Source organism: Trichechus manatus, unplaced genomic scaffold (genome assembly GCF_000243295.1).
Source record: "Trichechus manatus latirostris isolate Lorelei unplaced genomic scaffold, TriManLat1.0 scaffold00149, whole genome shotgun sequence".
Lineage (NCBI taxonomy): Eukaryota > Metazoa > Chordata > Mammalia > Sirenia > Trichechidae > Trichechus > Trichechus manatus.
In genome coordinates this window covers 5,121,389-5,138,575 of record NW_004444085.1, presented here as the reverse complement: position 1 = coordinate 5,138,575, position 17,187 = coordinate 5,121,389, and the positions used below count along the sequence as shown (strand labels likewise).

Genomic DNA, 17,187 nt, shown 5'->3' with positions numbered 1-17,187 from the left:
TAGCCCAGTAAACAAATGAAAAAAACCCAAACCTGTTGCCATTGGGTAGTCTCCAACTCACAGAGACCATATAGGACAGAGTAGAACTGCACCATAGGGTTTTCAAGGAGCAACTGGTAGATTTGAACTGCTGACCTTTTGGTTAGCAGCCTGAGCTCTTAACTACTGAGCCACCAGGGCTCCAACTTAGCCCAGTAAGATTGCCATTTTCTGCTTCAGCTCTATCCCTTGTGCCCCACATTAATGGGATGTGCCCTCAGATTTCACCAGGAGTGCTTCCCTTCTCGCACAGACTGTATTCCTTCTAGATGCTGCCTGTTTTTATTTCAAAAAGTTATTTTTTTGTATTTTGTCCAGAGTGTAAAATTGTTCCTGGCAGGAAGGTTAGTCTGATAGAAGCTACTCTGCCATCATGTCAAGAGTCTATTGTGATTTCTTTCCTGAGAGCAGAATCTTTTATTAATGTTAATTATCAACCCTTCATTTATTTGCTTTGTGGATGTAGATTTTTGTGTGTAAGCTTATTAAAGCAGGATATATTTTTATATATAGAATCAATTAGAAATTTTTAGGGTAGTTGAGCTGTGAATAAATATATTCGTATTTGAGACTCAGTCATTCATTTCTCATTGAAAAAGTTCTGACACCATGAGAAAAGTTATGTGGTGATCAAAGCCATCACCTAATCTTTACAAAAGTAATTTGTTATTTGTAAAGGGCTGTGAGAGGTCCCTGGGGATGCAAATTGTTTGTGCTAAACTATTGAAAGGTTGGTGGTTTCAACCCTTCCAGCCGTGTCTTGAAAGAAAGGCCTGGTGATCTGCTTCCATAAAGATCACAGCCAAGAAAACCCTATGGAGCAGTTCTACTCTAACACTTGGCATCACCATGAGTCTCGACAGCAATGGGTTTGGGTTTTTTGTTTGTTTGTTTAAAGGGCTGTGACTACTTACTGTTTTTCTGTCTGATTCATTTGGAAAGTTTGTAAATACCACTTTTTATGTTCTTGCACATATTTACAGGGGCAAATAAGTTCAAAAGTGCTTGAATATCTTTTTCGTTGTATAGTTGGAAATTTTGTTATTCAGAAATATATTTAGATATTCAGTTTATTTTACAGACTAGGCATGTTTTGGAAACTTGCCTGTAAGCAGCCTGAACCCAGTTTCTTTCTTTTTTTAAAAAATTGCTTTCAATATAACATGAGGTTTCTGTTTCAATGGCAAAATTCCCCATCAATTGAATTGAAAACATGTCTGATAAAGAAGGGGTTAAAGTGGTTGCCAGTCCAATGTCATGCTAGGATCACATGCTAAAAGTACTGTGCTTTCTGGATATGCATTTACACTACTTTGCTAACTTCAGAATCTTTCCTCCCCTATTAGCCTCTCTACTGTTTCCAAGATTCTACGAATATGTACCTGGAGAACATCTGACTTCACATTTATTATAGTTGAAATCCTACCAAAATTAAAGAATCCAGCTCAAATTTTACCTGAGCTAGAAGTATTGTCTCCTTTCTCTGAATTCATATAGCACGTATTCTGGACCATTATTTGTCAGAAATAGCATATAGTTAGTAGTTCCATGTATATGTCTAATTTCCTCTGCCAGTTTTAGATTATTTTCTGGCAAGGGCCACAGTTTATACATTTTTGAATACTGCATTTTGTCTAGCCCAGTGCTTTATACAAAGCAGGCAGCTATATTTTTTTAAAATATGTAAAAATGATTGAAATTTTGTTCTTTTATCTCAGTATTTGTATAATCTGACAGGGCTGAGTTGTATTATTACAGCTCACCATTAGATGTTACTTTCTAACGTATCTTATAGTCTTACCAATAAATTCCTTACTATGAGGCTTATCAAAATCTGAAAGTTGGCACTCCTATGCCAGTGCATTTAAAACTGAGAAATTTGTGTACATTTTGAAGTTGTTTCTTTCTGAAAACATTAGAAGCATTCATAAAGTGTAAATGTAGTTTTTATTAAATTTTACTTATAAAAGTTATTCCAGAACAAACAGTTATAACTCTTTAAAACTTGAATGCTGGCATTTTTTTTCTGTTCTGTCTATGGAGCAAGGTTTGGAACTATTAGATGTCATAGTAGGAAGAAGTAGGAGATTCAGGAATACTATGAAACGTGATTCCAAATATTTAGTACTGTTATTCTGAAAAACATCATCTTATTCCAGGAGCCTAATGGACTCCAGACTCACCAGAAGTAAGTCTCTCAAGATGAACTTTGATGGTAACTGATGGTTTTATTTGGGCTTGTCAGGAAAAACAGGAGAAATGACTAGGCTGTGAGAAGAGATGTAGAGAAAATGAGAATCATACGGCTCTTTTGGCCAATCATGGAACACAGAAAAGTACTAAGCGTCCCTCATTCGATCTTTTCTCTTTAAAGATAGGAAAGATCAGGTCAAGAAGATTTCAGCAGTTCCAGAGGGTTTAATGTTTACTTTATGCTTAAGGGCTTAGATTTTAAACTCAACATTATAACCGTTATAATTCAGAGATTATATGTTTCAGTGGTTCCCAAATGCTGGGATTCATGGTGAAAAAGGCAGTCCATGGTGAACATTTAATAGGCCTACAACATTCCCAATAGACAAATCCCTCCATGCTGAGTTAAGAGGGTCTTAAGATGTGCAGCCCCAGGTGTGTGATGTGGGTAGCGCATTGTGTTCTTCCTGTAATACCATCATGAATCAGACATCAAGGCTGTAATCCCGTTTGGTTTTTTTTCCAGTCTTTCCAGGGACAACTGGAAAATTATCTGGAAATGTGGTGGCTGTTACTTCCTCAGTTCACCGAGAATATTGAAATCTGAATAAAACAGCAATTTTTTCCCTAATAATGTAATAAACAGCCCTGAAACCAAAACCTAATCCAAGAACTGGAACATTTCTAATAACTAATAACATTTCTAATAGGATTATTCCAGAAGTAACCCTATCGTGTATTTCCTGTTTATGGTTTTATAAAAGAAAAAGAACAACAATGTGTTTTCATTTATCAATATCTGTATATAAAATTGGATTTTTAAACCATAACTGTAGTAAACTAGGAGCCGCGGGGTGGCGCAACTGGTTAAGCACGACTAATTGCTGAAAGGTTGGTGGTTCGAACCCACCCAGATGTGCCTCAGAAGTCAGGCCTGGCGATCTGCTTCCAAAAGGTCACAGCTTTGAAAACCCTCTGGAGCAGTTCTACTCTGCTCACACAGGGCTACCATGAGTTGAAATTGATTTGACAGCATCTAACAACAACAACATAATAAAGTACCAAACAATTAGGATATTCAAATTCCATCTTGTATTGCTCTATCAAATTACACACAATACAATATCAGAAATGAAATATATGTTGTAATACATCTGCTTTAGAATACAATTTAAATATATATATATAGTGATATATTAGTATAAGGTATCTACTCGTCCTGCTTGAGAAGCCCTTTCTAACTTTTTGGTTTTAAAACTCATTCTTTTATGAAGTAATGAAGTGAATAATAAGTTTTAGGAAATAATTGGGAATATGAATGGTAGAAAATAAAATAAAAAGTTGACAATACTAAATTGGTATAAAAAACCACCAAACCAAACCCATGGCCATTGACTCAATTCCGACTCATAGCAACCCTACAGGACAGAGTGGAACTGCCCTATAGGGTTTCCAGGGAGCAGCTGGTTGATTTGAACTGCCAACCTTTTGGTTAGCATAATCACCAGTAATCAAGAGGTGCCAATAATGTTACTAATATTGATAATAATTCATGTGTAATCCATTCTTTCCCTTATATTTTTGTGTATTACTACAGCTAAAGAAGTAAACAGGTCATGGCACGTTTAACAAAAAGACGACAGGCGGACACAAAAGCTATCCAGCATCTTTGGGCAGCTATTGAGATTATACGGAACCAGAAGCAAATTGCCAACATTGACCGTATTACAAAGTAAGTAAATTTATACAAAAATATCTCTGTAAAATTTTAGAAGACATTGGGAAAAAGTAGTTGAAAAATACCTTATTTATTATGCTAATCAACATATATTAAAAAGGACTGAAGTCACTTTTTACCTTGCAGGAATATATAGTTGTTGCAGAAACATATACAATCTACTTGTGTTTTGAGGTTTTATAAATAAATATTAGATAAGTATAATAACAATAAAACCAAAACCAAACCTGTTGCCATTGAGTCGATTCCAACTCATAGTGACCCTATAGGACAGAGTAGAACTGCCCCATAGGGTTTCTAAGGATTCAAACTGCCAACCTTTTGATTAGCAGCCAAGCTCTTAACCACTGCACCACCAGGGCTCCATAATAACAGTACATACTATTTATCATAATTTTTTAGTAGTGAAAAAATTTTAACTCTTTGAAACAAGTCTGTATTTAAGTCTTTTCTTAAAAAGGTTATTAGTTAATCACTTGCTTTTATCTAGTGAAACTATCTAAAAGCAATCTACTTTTCATTATTCATTTTAATATAGGACATGCATAGTACATATAGTAACATCTTACTAGTTTATAGCCCACTAACTGAGAATTTGTAACAATTTCAGTCTGTATTTTAGAAGTTATGGTAAATAAATCTTCAGTTAAAAAAAGCGCTTTTTTTTCCCTAGTTTCCAATCTTATTTATCTTGGTAGACAAAGATTCAGGATAGAAGAAGATCAACTACTTTATGGATACTTTATTTACTTGCCGTATACGAATTATAAAGGAGCACTGGTGGCATAATGGTTAAATGCTTGGCTGCTAACCAAAAGGTTGGCAGTTCAAACCTATCCAGCAGCTTAAACAGGAGAAAAACGTGGCAATTTGCTCTTGCAAAGATTACAGCCTAGAAAACCCTATGGGGCAGTTCTGCTGTGTCACACGGGTTCAGTATGTGTCAGAAGTCCACTCAATGGCACCTAACAACAACAAAATAACTAATTAGAAGGGAGTCTTAATATAGGGACTTTGCTTTGTTATATTTGTTTCCCGGGTATTTTAAAAGGAATAAAACTAAATCTATCATGTATTAAAGTTTAGATATTTTTCATTAATTTAGATAGAATTTCTTTATGCCTATCTCTCCCCAACATTATTTAGATGCTATCGGTAAAAACTGAAAACAGATCATTTACAAAACTTCATTTAAATAAATGCATTCATCATTATCCCCTGGTAAGTTTTTTTGCCTTATTAGTAAGCAGCAAAGTTCTGTATGTTTTATTTTTTCCTTGTCTGTATTCTAGTGAAAGAGATTATAAAGGTTACTTAAGAGGGTAGGAACAGGAGAATGAGAAAAGGGATGATGCTATATGCTGCTCTAACTCTATAGCCACCCTTTGAATATTTTAAAGTTGACCCATGTACAACTCCTAACTCCTGTAGGCTAGTTAGAAGGAAAAAAAAATAGATAACCCCTTAGTAGAGAATAAGAATAAAATAAATAGTACATTATTTTTATTATATTTTTATTACAGTAGTTAATTTGAGGCATGTTGACTGCATATCAGTTACAGTAATACAATGTTGGTATAAAAACATTTTAAAAAATCTTGAAAGAATAAGAAGCAGGAAGTATTTTCCTGTGGTTAGGATTAAAAAAAGTTTGTGTACATCAAAATTGTTTACAGAAGAATACTGAGATAAGATATTGTTCTTTGGATTTCATTTTTAAAATTAAAGTCATTTAATCTTGAACTATTTCAGTTTTTCAGGCTATTAATCTTTGTAGTTCTTTGGCATCTTTTTCTAAAAGCTTTAAAGACATTATCTAAAAAGCTGTTGTAATCTCCTAGTGTGAGAATGTACATAGTTTGGCCATTAATGTTCCTTTTAGGTTGTAGCAACCTATTGATCTAGGAGTAAGATAATTAACCCCCCACAGTAATGGGATTATCATGACACCTGTGTGTATATGCTTGTGTACACCTGTTAATTTGTAGCAAAAGATACAGAGATTGTTAAATTTGCATACATATTCTCATTTTGCATTCTGGAATGTTGCTAAGCAGTCTTTTTTCTCCTTTCTTAATCAGTACAGCCTTAAAGGGTGTCAAGGCTTACTTTTCTTCATGCCCTAAGGCCCATAGTTCTTAAGGTAAATACGAATAAATATATTCACCTATCAAATAGTCTTTATCAGTCTCAACTAAAGACTAAAAAAAAATACAAGAAAGAATATCAGAGGTTAAGTGTTTAAGAGTGGTTCCCAGTGTTTCTTCTGCCTCATCTCATCTGAGAGGTATGGCATAGTCCTTTCTGTACAGTGGCTCACTTCATAGCATCCTATACTTCTTTCATAACATTATTCACATTTGTAATTATTTCCCTGTTAGATCATCAGCTCCAAAAAGGAACTGTCTAGATAAGTGCCTAGCACAGTGCCTTTGCTACCTTCTGCGTTTGTTTACCAGCTGTGCCCTTCCCCCACGAGGTATTTTCATAAATGCGCTATGGTAATTTTTTTTACAGCAACATGTGGAAGAGGATTGGCATGGCAGCATTTGTGAGGGTATCTTGCATGGGCAGGGCACAGCCAACAAACAAGGGCAGACAGCATATGTTATTTGTGTAAAAATTTGATAATGTTAATATCCTTGCTCATTACCCTTGCCTAAGGTAAGTTAGGAAGTAGCATTGGATTGTGACAGGAAGTCAGATCATTTGCTTTAAAACCTAGTATTTGTAGTCTGTACTCTAGATGAGTAAATACTTTTCAAGCCTTGGATTCATTTTAAATCAAGTCACTCTGCTTAGTTACAGCCAGGTATGAACACAGAGGTAACTTTTAACCCTTACAAATACCTTGTTACTGAAGGCCATGGTAGAGTTTTGTCAAGAATGCACATATAGTCATTAAGTTATTGACAAAAATGCATATATAGTCATTAATTGCTTAATCCTTATATCTTAAATTAATGAAAGCTATAGTACAGTTATTGTCAAAAATGCATATATAGTCATTAAGTATAATTCTCTATTTTTACTAGTGAGTGACTCTCATTTAAAAAAAAGCTTCATGTATTAAAAGTTTTTGGCTGTAGGGTGACTGGCTCTTTATAATATTTGGAAACCTGGTGCATTCTAAACGTTGTAGTTTACTTTTATATGGTGGTTTAGTTACTGCTTGTTTTTGTTTTTTATTTGATATTTCTTTTAATTTCTTGTAATCTGTAGGTTTCTCAATCTGGTGTTTTTTTTGTTTTGTTTTTTTCTTTGAGATTTATTTGCTGAAGAAACAAGAGTAATTTGTTCTGTGGTTTTCCATAGTCTGACTTTTGCTGATGGCATCCCTAAGGTCTAATTTAACCTGTTGCTCAGCCCTCTGTATTTCATGGAAATTGATAGTTGGATCTAGAAGCTTGGGGGTGAGGACAACACTAAATAGGTGGTGGTGTGTTCTTTTATTAGGAGCCATTTAATGCTGATTGCTTCTCATTTTGTAACTTTAGCAACCATTAGTGCTTAGTGTTCAGATCCAACAATTCATTAAAGATAAAAAATGGTGGTGGTCTAGTATTTTGTTGTTGTTGTTTTATATTTTATTTTTATTGTTGAGGATATACACAGCTGAATATACACCAGTTCAACAATTTCTACGTGTACAATTCAATAACATTGATTACATTCTTCAGATTGTGCAACCATTCTCACTTTCCTCTTCTGAGTTTTTCCTCCTCCGTTAACATAAACTCACTGCCCTCTAAGGTTCCTATCTGATCTTTTGAGTTGCTGTTGTCAATTTGATCCCATATAGATCTGAAAAGAGCACAATGCTCAAGGCAGACATTCTTTACTAGTTAAGCTAAACTATTGTTTGGTTTTAAGAAGACTTAAGGGGGTATTTTTGGTTTAGGGTTTAAGGTTTAAAGATTATCTCAGGAAAATAGTTTCAGGGGTTCATCCAGCCTTCATGGCTCTAGAAAGTCTGGACTCCATGAAAATTTGAGATTCTGTTCTGCATTACACCCCTTTTGATCAGGATTCTTTTATAGATTTTTTTGATCAAAATGTTCAGTAATGGTAGCCGAGCACTATCCAGTTCTTCTACTCTCATGACAAAGGAGATGTGATGGTCTAGGTTTTGTGTGTGTGTGTGTGTGTGTGTTCTTTAGGTGAAAGTTTACAGAGCAAATTAGTTTCTTATTAAATAATTAATACACATATTGTTTTGTGACACTGGGTGCAAACCCCACAACATGTAAACATTCTTCCCTTCTCGACCTTGGGTTCCCTATTGCCATTCGTCCAGCTTTCCTATCCCCTCGTGCCTTCTTGTCCTTTCCCCTGGGCTAGTGTGCCCATTTAGTTTCGTATACATGGTTGAACTACGTGTGTTATTGTTTGTTTTGTAGGCTTGTCTCATCTTTGGCTGAAGGGTGAACCTCAGGAGTGACTTTAGTACTGAGTTAAAGGGTGTCTGGGGGTCATACTCTCAGGGTTTCTCCACTCTCTGTCAGACCAGTAAGTCTGGTCTTTCTTTGTGAGTTTGAATTTTGTTCCACATTTTTCTCAAGCTCTGTCCAGGACCCTCTATTGTGATCCCTGTCAGAGCAGCTGGTGGTGGTAGCCGGGCACCATCTAGTTGTGCTGGACTCAGTCTGGTGGAGGCTGTGATAGTTGTGGTCCATTAGTCCTTTGAACTAATCTTTCCCTTGTGTCTTTGGTCTTCTTTATTCTCCCTTGCTCCAGATGGGGTGGGACCAATAAATGTATATCTTAGGTGGCCACTGCAGATGCTATTCACCAAAGCAGGATTTAGAACATTTTCTGTATGAACTATGTTATACCAATTGACCTAGATATCTCCTGAGACCATGGTCCCCAGCCCTCAGCCCCAGCAACTGGGTTCCTCAAAGTGTTTAGATGTGTCTAGGAAGCTTCTGTGACTTTGCTTTGGTCAAGTTGTGTTGACTTCCCCAGTACCGTGTACTGTCTTACCTTACCCTTCACCAAAGTTACCACTTGCCTATTGTCTAGTTAGTGTTTTTCCCTCCCCACCCTCGTAACCATCAAAGATTGTTTCTTTCTGCGTGTAAACCTTTTCTTGAGTTTTTATAATAGTGGTCTCATAGGTATTTACCCTTTTGTGATTGACTTATTTCACTCAGCATAATACCCTCCAGATTCATCCATGTTGTGAGGTGTTTTGCAGATTAATCATTGTTCTTTATTGTTGTGTAGCATTCCATTGTGTGTATGTACCATAGTTTATCTGTTCATCTGTTGATGGGCACTTAGGTTGTTTCCATCTTTTTGCTGTTGTGAATAATGCTGCAGTGAACATGGGTGTACATGTGTTTGTTTGTGTGATGGCTCTTATTTCTCTAGGGTATATTCCTATGAGTGAGATTACTAGATCGTATGATATTTCTGTTTCTTGGTTTTTAAGGAAGAGCCATATCATTTTCCAAAATGACTGTACCACTTTGCATTCCCACCAGCAGTGCATAAGATTTCCAGTCTCCCCCCAGCCTCTCCAACATTTGTTAATTTCTGTTTTTTTGACTCATGCGAGTAATGTTGGGGTGAGATAGTATCTGATTGGAGTTTTGATTTGCATTTCTCTAATGGCTAGTGATCGCAAGCATTTCCTCATGTGTCGTTAGTCACCTGAATGTCTTCTTTGGATAAGTGTCTGTTCATATTCTTCGTCCATTTTTTAATTAGATTATTTGTCTTTTTTTGTTGCAGAGGTGTTGGATTTTCCTATAGACTTTAGAGATTAGACCTTTGTCGGATATGTTATCGCCAAAAATTTTTTCCCAGTCTGTAAGTTTTCTTTTTACTCTTTTAATGAAGTCTTTGGATGAGCATAAGTGTTTAATTTTTAGAAGACCCCAGTTATCTAGTGTCTTAGGCCACGTTCTCTAGAGAAGCAAAACCAGTAAAGCTTATAAATACATAGAGAGTTTTCTATTAAGGAAATAGTAATGCGGTTGTAGAGGCTGGAACGTGGGTTAGGCTGGAAGCTTCTCCTGATTCATGTAGCTGCAGGGGATGGTGAATGCAAGATCCACAAGTCAGACAGCAGCGCTCTGGCTCACAGGCTGCAAAGACCGACGAATCCCAATATGGCAATACAACAGGTAAGCTGCTAGCTCAAGTCCCAAGAATGAGAGGTCAGACAGACAGGAGCCAGCTGCAAGACCCAGTGTGAGCAAAAGCCCATGAGACTTGCCAGAAAGTCCACTTATATTGGACACAGGCTACACCCGCAAGGAAACTCCTTTTCAACTGATTGGCTACTCACAGCAGATCCCATCATGGAGGTGACCACATTATATCAAATCTCATCATGGAGGTGATCACATCATTATACAACTGCCAAATTATATCATAACTGCCAAACCACTGAGAATTATGGCTCAGCCAAGTGACATACAACCTTAACGATCACATCTAGCTTATTTTCTGGTGTTTGTGTATTGTTATGGTTTGTATCCTATTTATGCTGTATATTAAGTTCCCTAGCGTTGACCCTATTTTTTTTCCATGATATTTATAGTTTTTGGTTTTATATTTAGATCTTTGATCCATCTTGAATTACTTTTTGTGTATGGTGTGAGATATGGGTCTTGTTTTATTTTTTTACAGATGAACATCCAGTTTTGCCAGCACTATTTGTTAAAAAGACTGTCTTTTCCCCATTAAATGGACTTTGGGCCTTTGTCAAAGATCAAGTGACTGTAGGTGGAAGGATTTATATCTGGGTTCTCAATTCTGTTCCATTGGTCAATGTATCTGTTGTTGTACCAGTACTGGGCTGTTTTGACTATTGTAGCTGTATACTAGGTTCTGAGGTCAGGTAGTGTGAGGCCTCCTACTTTGTTCTTCTTCAATAATGCTTTACTTATCTGGGGCTGTTTTCTTTTCCATATAAAGTTAATGATTAGTTTTTCCATCTTGTTAAAGAATGCTGTTGGTATTTGGATCGGGATTGCATTGTATTTGTAGATTGCTTTAGGTAGAATTGACATTTTCACAATGTTGAGCCTACCTGTCCATGAGCATGTTATGTCTTTCCATTTATGTAGCTCTCTCTAGGTTTCTTGCAGTAGTGTTTTGTAGTTTTCTTTGTGCAGGTCTTTTATATCCCTGGTTAGATTTATTCCTAAGTATTTTATTTTTTAGGGCCTATTATAAATGGTATTGCTTTCCTGATTTCCTTTTCATACTCTTTATTGGTGTATAGGAATCCAACTGACTTTTATATGTTTATCTTGTATCCTGCTACTCTGCTGAATCTATTAGTTCCAGTAGTTTTCTCGTGGAATGTTCTGTGTTTTCTATGTATAGTATCATATCATCTGCAAAGAGGGATAGTTTCATTTCTTCCTTACCAATCTTGTTGCCCCCCCACTTTTTTTTTCTTGCCTTTTTGCTGTAGCTAGGACTTCCAGCACAGTGTTAAATAGGAGTGGTGATAAAGGGCATCCTTGTCTTGTTTCTGTTTGTTCTCAGGGGAAATGTTTTCACCCTCTCTGATGAGAATGATGTTGGCTGTTGGTTTGGTATAGATGCCCTTTATTATGTTGTGGAATTTCCCTTCTATTCCTATTTGATTGAGAGTTTTTATCAGGAACAGGTGTTGAACTTTATCAAATGCCTTTTGTGGTGAGATGTCTTTTGTTTTATTTATGTGGTGGATTACATTGATTGATTTTCTAATGTTGAACCCTGCTTGCATACCTGGTATGATTCCCAGTTGGTTGTGGTGTATTATTTTTTTGTTATGATGCTGAATTCTATTGGCTAGGATTTTGTTGAGAATTTTTGCATTTATGTTCATGACAGTTATTGGTCTGTAATTTTCTTTCTTTGTGATGTGGTTGCCTGGTTTTGCCAGTGAAGCCATCTGGGCCAGGGCTTTTTTTTTTTTTTTTTTTTTTTTTTTTGATGGGAGTTTTTTTATTACCTTTTCAATCTCTTCTCTTATTATGAGTCTGTTCACATTTCCTATCTCAGTTTATTAGTTTCGGTAGGTAGTGTATTTCTAGAAATTTTGTCCATTTCTTCTAGGTTTTCCAATTTGTTGGAGTACAGTTTTTCATACTACTCTGTTATAATTCTTTTTAATTCAGTTGGATCTGTTGTGATGTCTCCCATTTGACTTCTTATTTAGGTTATTTGCTTCCTCTCCTGTTTTTCTTTTGTTAGTTTGGCCAGTGGTTTGTCGATTTTGTTGATCCTTTCAAAGTACCAACTTTTGGTTTTGTTGATTCTTTCTATTGTTTTTCTATTCTCTATTTCATTTACTTCTGCTCTGATCTTTATTATTTTATTTTTCTTCTGGTGGCTGTGGGCTTCTTTTCTGTTCTCTTCCTATGTGTTTGAGTTGTAAAGCTAACAGTCTGATTTTATTGCCTTCGTCTTTTGCTATAAATTGACCTCAGAAAACTGCCTTTGCTGCGTCCCAAAGAGTTTGGTATGATGTGTTTTCATTCTTGTTTGAGTCTTGGAATTTTTTGATTCCATGTTTGAATTCTTCTATTACCTAGTGGTTTTTAAGCAAAGTGTTATTCAGTTTCCATGTATTTGATTGTTTTTTCCTTGCTGTTCCTGTTATTAATTTCTACTTTTATTGTGTTATTATCAGAGAAGATAATTTGTATTATCTCAATGTTTTGGATTTTGTTGAGTTTATTTGTGGCCTAAGGTGTGGCCTATTCTGGAGAACGTTCCATGTGCGCTGGAACAGAATGTATACTTTGCTGCTGTTGGGTGGAGTGTTCTGTATGTTTATGAGGTCAAGTTAGTTGATTGTGGCCTTTAGATCTTCTTTATCTTTGCAGAGTTTCTCTCTAGATGGTCTGTCTTTTACTGAGAGTGGTGTGTTGACATCTACTATTATTGTGGAACTGTCATTTTCTCTTTTCAGTGCTCTTAGAGTTTGTTTTATGTTATTTTGGAGCCCTGTCATTGGGTGCATAGATGTTTATTATGGTTATGTCATCATGGTGGATTGTCCATTTAATCATTATATAATGCCCTTGTCTTTTATGGTCGATTTTGTCTTAAAGTCTATTTTATCTGAGATAAGTGTTGCCACTCCTGCTGTTTTTTTGGTTGCTATTTGCTTGATATATTTTTTTCCATCCTTGGATTTTTAATATATTTACATCTTTGTGTCTAAGTTGTGTTTATTGTAGACGGCATATTGATGAGTCCTGTTCTTTAATCCATTCTGTCACCCTCTGTCTCTTGATGGGTGCATTTAAGTCATTTATATTCGGTGTGATTATCGATAGGTGTGATTTTATTGCTATCATTTTGTAGTGTTTTATTTTGTGGTGCTGACGTTTTCTTTGTTTCTCTTACTCTTCTGGGTTGAGTTCCTTTTTTTGGATTTTCATTTCTTTAGTTTTTGGAGGTTTTGCGTTTACTGAGGCTTTATGTTTTTGTTCATTTTGATAAGTAGGTTTGTTAACTTTCTTTGTGGTTACTTTGAAATTCACCCCTCTCTTCCTAAGTCTGAAACGCCTTTTATTACTTGATGTCTCCTTGACTTTCTCTCCATTTGAAAGTTCTATACCTACACCATTTATTCCCCCCTTTTATTGTTGACGTTGTTGTCATTTACACATTGACATCTCCTGTTGCCTGTTGTAAATCTTTTAGTTTTGTTTTGTCTTTGAGAGTTCATTTGGCTGATGCTTTTCTGTGTGCTAGATTCAGGTTGTTGTCTGATGTTGTTGGTTCTTTAACTGAAGGACTCCCTTTAATATTTCTTGTAAGTTTGGTTTGGTTTTTACAAATTCCTTTAATTTCTGTTTATCTGGAAATGTCCTAATTTCACCATTGTATCTGAGCAAGAGTTTTGCCGGATATATTATTCTTGGTTGACAAGTTTTTCCTTTCAAGATTTTATGTATGTCATCCCATTGCCTTTTTGCCTGCATGGTTTCTGTGGAGTAATCGAGCTTAATCTTATTGTTTCCCCTTTGTATGTGACTTTTTGTTTTTCTTGAGCTACTCTCAGGATTCGTTGTTTGCCTTTGGTTTTGGCAAATGTGATTATGATATGTTTTGGTGACTTTCTTTTGTGGTGCATCTTATATGGGTTTCACTGAGCTTTTTGGATGTTCAGCTTTTCATCTTTCATGATATTTAAGAGAAGTTTTCTGTCAGTAAATTGTCCTCTCTGTGTTTTCTATTTTTTCCCCCTGTTCTGGAATTCCGATCACAGTCAAATATTTGCTTTTTATTGTATCCCGTATAGTTCTTAGGCTTTCTTCATTTTTTTCTCTGATTTTTCCTCACACAAAGTGGTACCCAGGATTTGTCTTCAATTTTGCTGATCCTGGCTTCCATTGTTTTAAATTTGCCCCTCAAACCTTCTATTGCATTGTCCATTTCTGAAATCTTGTTTATCTTTTGGATTTCTAATTGTTTATTTATTTTGACATTTTGTTCTTGTATTATTTTCCTGAATTCTCCCATTGCCTTTTCTGTGATTTCCCTGATGTTGTCTGTATTTTCCATGATTTTGACTATTTTTTCCTCAGTTTTTTCTGTGTTTTCATTTATCTCATTCCTAATCTCTTGGTGAGCCCTTAATATTAGACTTGTGGGTTCCCTATCAGGTAGTTCCAGTGCCTTTTCTTCTATCGGAAGGTCATCTGGCGTTTTATTTTGGTTGCTTGCTCTTGCAATTCTGTCCTTTTTAAAATATGTTTTATCTGTTTTCTCTGGTTCATTCAGGAATTATTTTATTGATTGTAGGTTTGTTTCTTCCTGCTTTTTTGTTTTATTTGGTTATGTGTGTGCGGGTGGGCTGAGCGTGTTTTGTTGCTTGCTCATCTGTGTGCACTATAGTTCTCACCACCTTGTCTAGGTGGGCAGGGCCAGTCACTCAGGTATGGTGTACCACAGGGCAGGTCCCCAGGGAGGGAGGGGTGAGGATAGGTTGTTTGCGGCACAAACTGGAGCTGGCGGGATGGGCTTGGGAGTGGCGCGGTGGGGAAGTGTCCAGGGTTCTGGAGGTCCGGGTCTGGGTCCGTCCCACTTGGGGATGCAGCCCTTATCAGGGCTTGGCTGGGAGGTGGCACTGTCTGAGGGTCAGTGCTGGTGGTGCTCGGGGGCAGGGCAAGATGGCAGCAGGGGATGGGGTACAGGGATCTGGAGGTCTGCTCCAGTGCCACTTAGGAGTGCAGCACTTGGTGGCGCAGGGCTGGGGAGTGGGGCAGGGACCAGGGGTCTGCACCAGTGCCACTAGGGTGCTGTGCTTGGTGATGGGGCAGGGCTGGGGGGTGGTGAAGGGCATTGTCTCTTGGTCCAGAGGTTCATGCAAGTGTCGCTTGGGGACAGAGCACTTGGCATGCAGAGCAGAGAGGCAAGAGGAAAGGGAGAGGATGTGATGTGTGGAGCTAATTGGGAGAGATAAAAGAGTGAAATAGAAGCAAAAAATGCAGAAAAAAATGAAATGGTTGCAAGGTGGGAGTCAGTAGGTGGGTGTGGGGCAGACCTGGGGAGGCTGTGTTTCAGTGGCTCTCTAGCCACGTGGTGTGAGGGTGGCTCATAGCGCTAGGTGGTAGGGGAAAGAAGAGAAAGAGAGATAAGTAACAAATATATATATATATGGTGCTGAAGGAACTGGCCATTGCGGGCAGGGTGGAACCAGGGTGGTGGTGAGCTGGTGTCTCTCTCTGGGTGGCACGGCACGGCCAGTGAGAAAGGGGCAGAGATGTTGCAAGGCCTAGATGGAAAAAGGAGAAAGCAAAAGGTAAAGAAAAATTAAAAATATATCACTGAGGGAGCTGGCAGGTGGGGGCGGGGCAGACATGGAGGCTGTACGCCGGTGGCTCTCTAGCCGAGTGGTGCGGCACGGCCCATCAGGGAGGGGCAGTGCCTGTGCAAGGGGCTAGTTGGGCAGGAGAAGATACAAAGCAAAAAACAAAAACAAAATATGGTGCTGAGAGAACCGGCCATTGGGGCAGGGCAGAAGCAGGGTGGTGGCAAGCTGGTGTCTGTCTTGTTCAGTGGCATGGCATGCCCCATCAGGAAGGGGCAGAGTCAGTGCAAGGCGTAGGTGGGAGAGAGAAAGGGAACGATTAAATGATAAAAAATATGGCGCTAAGGGAGCCAGCCAGTGGGGACGGGTCAGACCTGGGGAGGCCGTGTACTGGTGGCTCTCTAGCCAAGTGGTGTGGCACGGCCTATCGAGAAGAAGCGGGGATGGCACATGAGGCTAGATAGGTGGGAGAAAGGGAAGGAAGGATGGGAAAGAGAGAGTAGACAACCAAAAATAAAATATGGTGCTGAGGGAACTGGCTGCTAGGGGTGGGGCAGAACCAGGGTGGTGGCAAGGTGGTGTCTCTTGCCTGGCAGTGCAGCATGGCTCGTCAGGAAGGGGTGGAGGCAGTGCAGGACTTAGGTAGGAGGGAGAAGTGAAAGGGAGAAAGGGAAAAATAAAGAAAAATTAAAAATATGGCACTGAGGGAACTGGCCATTGGGGGCGGGGCAGACGCAGGGCAGCAGTTAGCCAGCGTCTCTCCAGCCAAGTGACCGTGGCCCACTGGAAAGCAGCAGAGGCAGTATACAGGGCAGAAGGGTGGAAGACGCATGGGAAAAAACATGTATCTCTCATTACCCAGGCTCTGTCTCCTGTTGGGAGCTCTGTGAAGTTGACTTCCTGTACTCCCTGTCTGAGGTCATCGGCAGCTGTGCTCGAAGATGATGAATCCATGGCACATTAGCCGGCAGGGGAGCTACACTCTGTAGCTCTCCTCATTCTGTGTTTCTGTCAGTTTCTTCTGTCATTCGGTGTTTGATCTAATTCTTTGTGCCTTCATTTGATGCTTAGGGTTCCAGGATTGACATTTATTTTACTTAGTTTTTCCGATCTTTTCTGCAGAGGATCAGCGTGGTGCTTCTGTCTATAGCACCATGTTGGCTTTGCCTCCAATGATCTAGTTTTATCTTTCCTTTTTTAGTTGGAATACTAATATAAAGATATAAACTTCGCATCATCTACTATTTGGTTACCCTCCGGCATGGTTCATATAGGAAAAGTAGAATATATGTTTGGCTCTTTCCTTTTATTTACCATTTTTCAAAATAACACCCTTTAACAGTGACCAATTTTTTTAAAGTGTCATTTGGAATTCATGCATTTAAATACAGTCAAACCTGCAAAAGCTGGAACCTGTGTAAGATGGAAACCTATCAGA

The 17,187-nt window shown here is 38.0% G+C and overlaps 1 protein-coding gene across 10 annotated transcripts in view; it reads left to right on the top strand.

The window, feature by feature from the left end:
- ZMYND11 (zinc finger MYND-type containing 11) overlaps positions 1 to 17,187 on the top strand; it is a 160,685-nt gene that overhangs the window by 57,778 nt on the left and 85,720 nt on the right. For 3 of the 10 annotated variants that reach the window (XM_023740172.1, XM_023740170.1, XM_023740171.1), the window contains 2 exons: positions 2,199 to 2,227; positions 3,830 to 3,964. In XM_023740172.1, coding sequence (XP_023595940.1) covers positions 3,849 to 3,964 — 116 coding nt within the window. In that variant the 5' untranslated portion in view covers positions 2,199 to 2,227; positions 3,830 to 3,848. Of the gene's footprint in view, positions 1 to 94; positions 2,228 to 3,829; positions 3,965 to 9,749; positions 9,788 to 17,187 lie in introns of those variants that run through there. The other 7 variants (XM_023740168.1, XM_023740169.1, XM_023740167.1 and 4 more) reach the window with 6 other exon arrangements.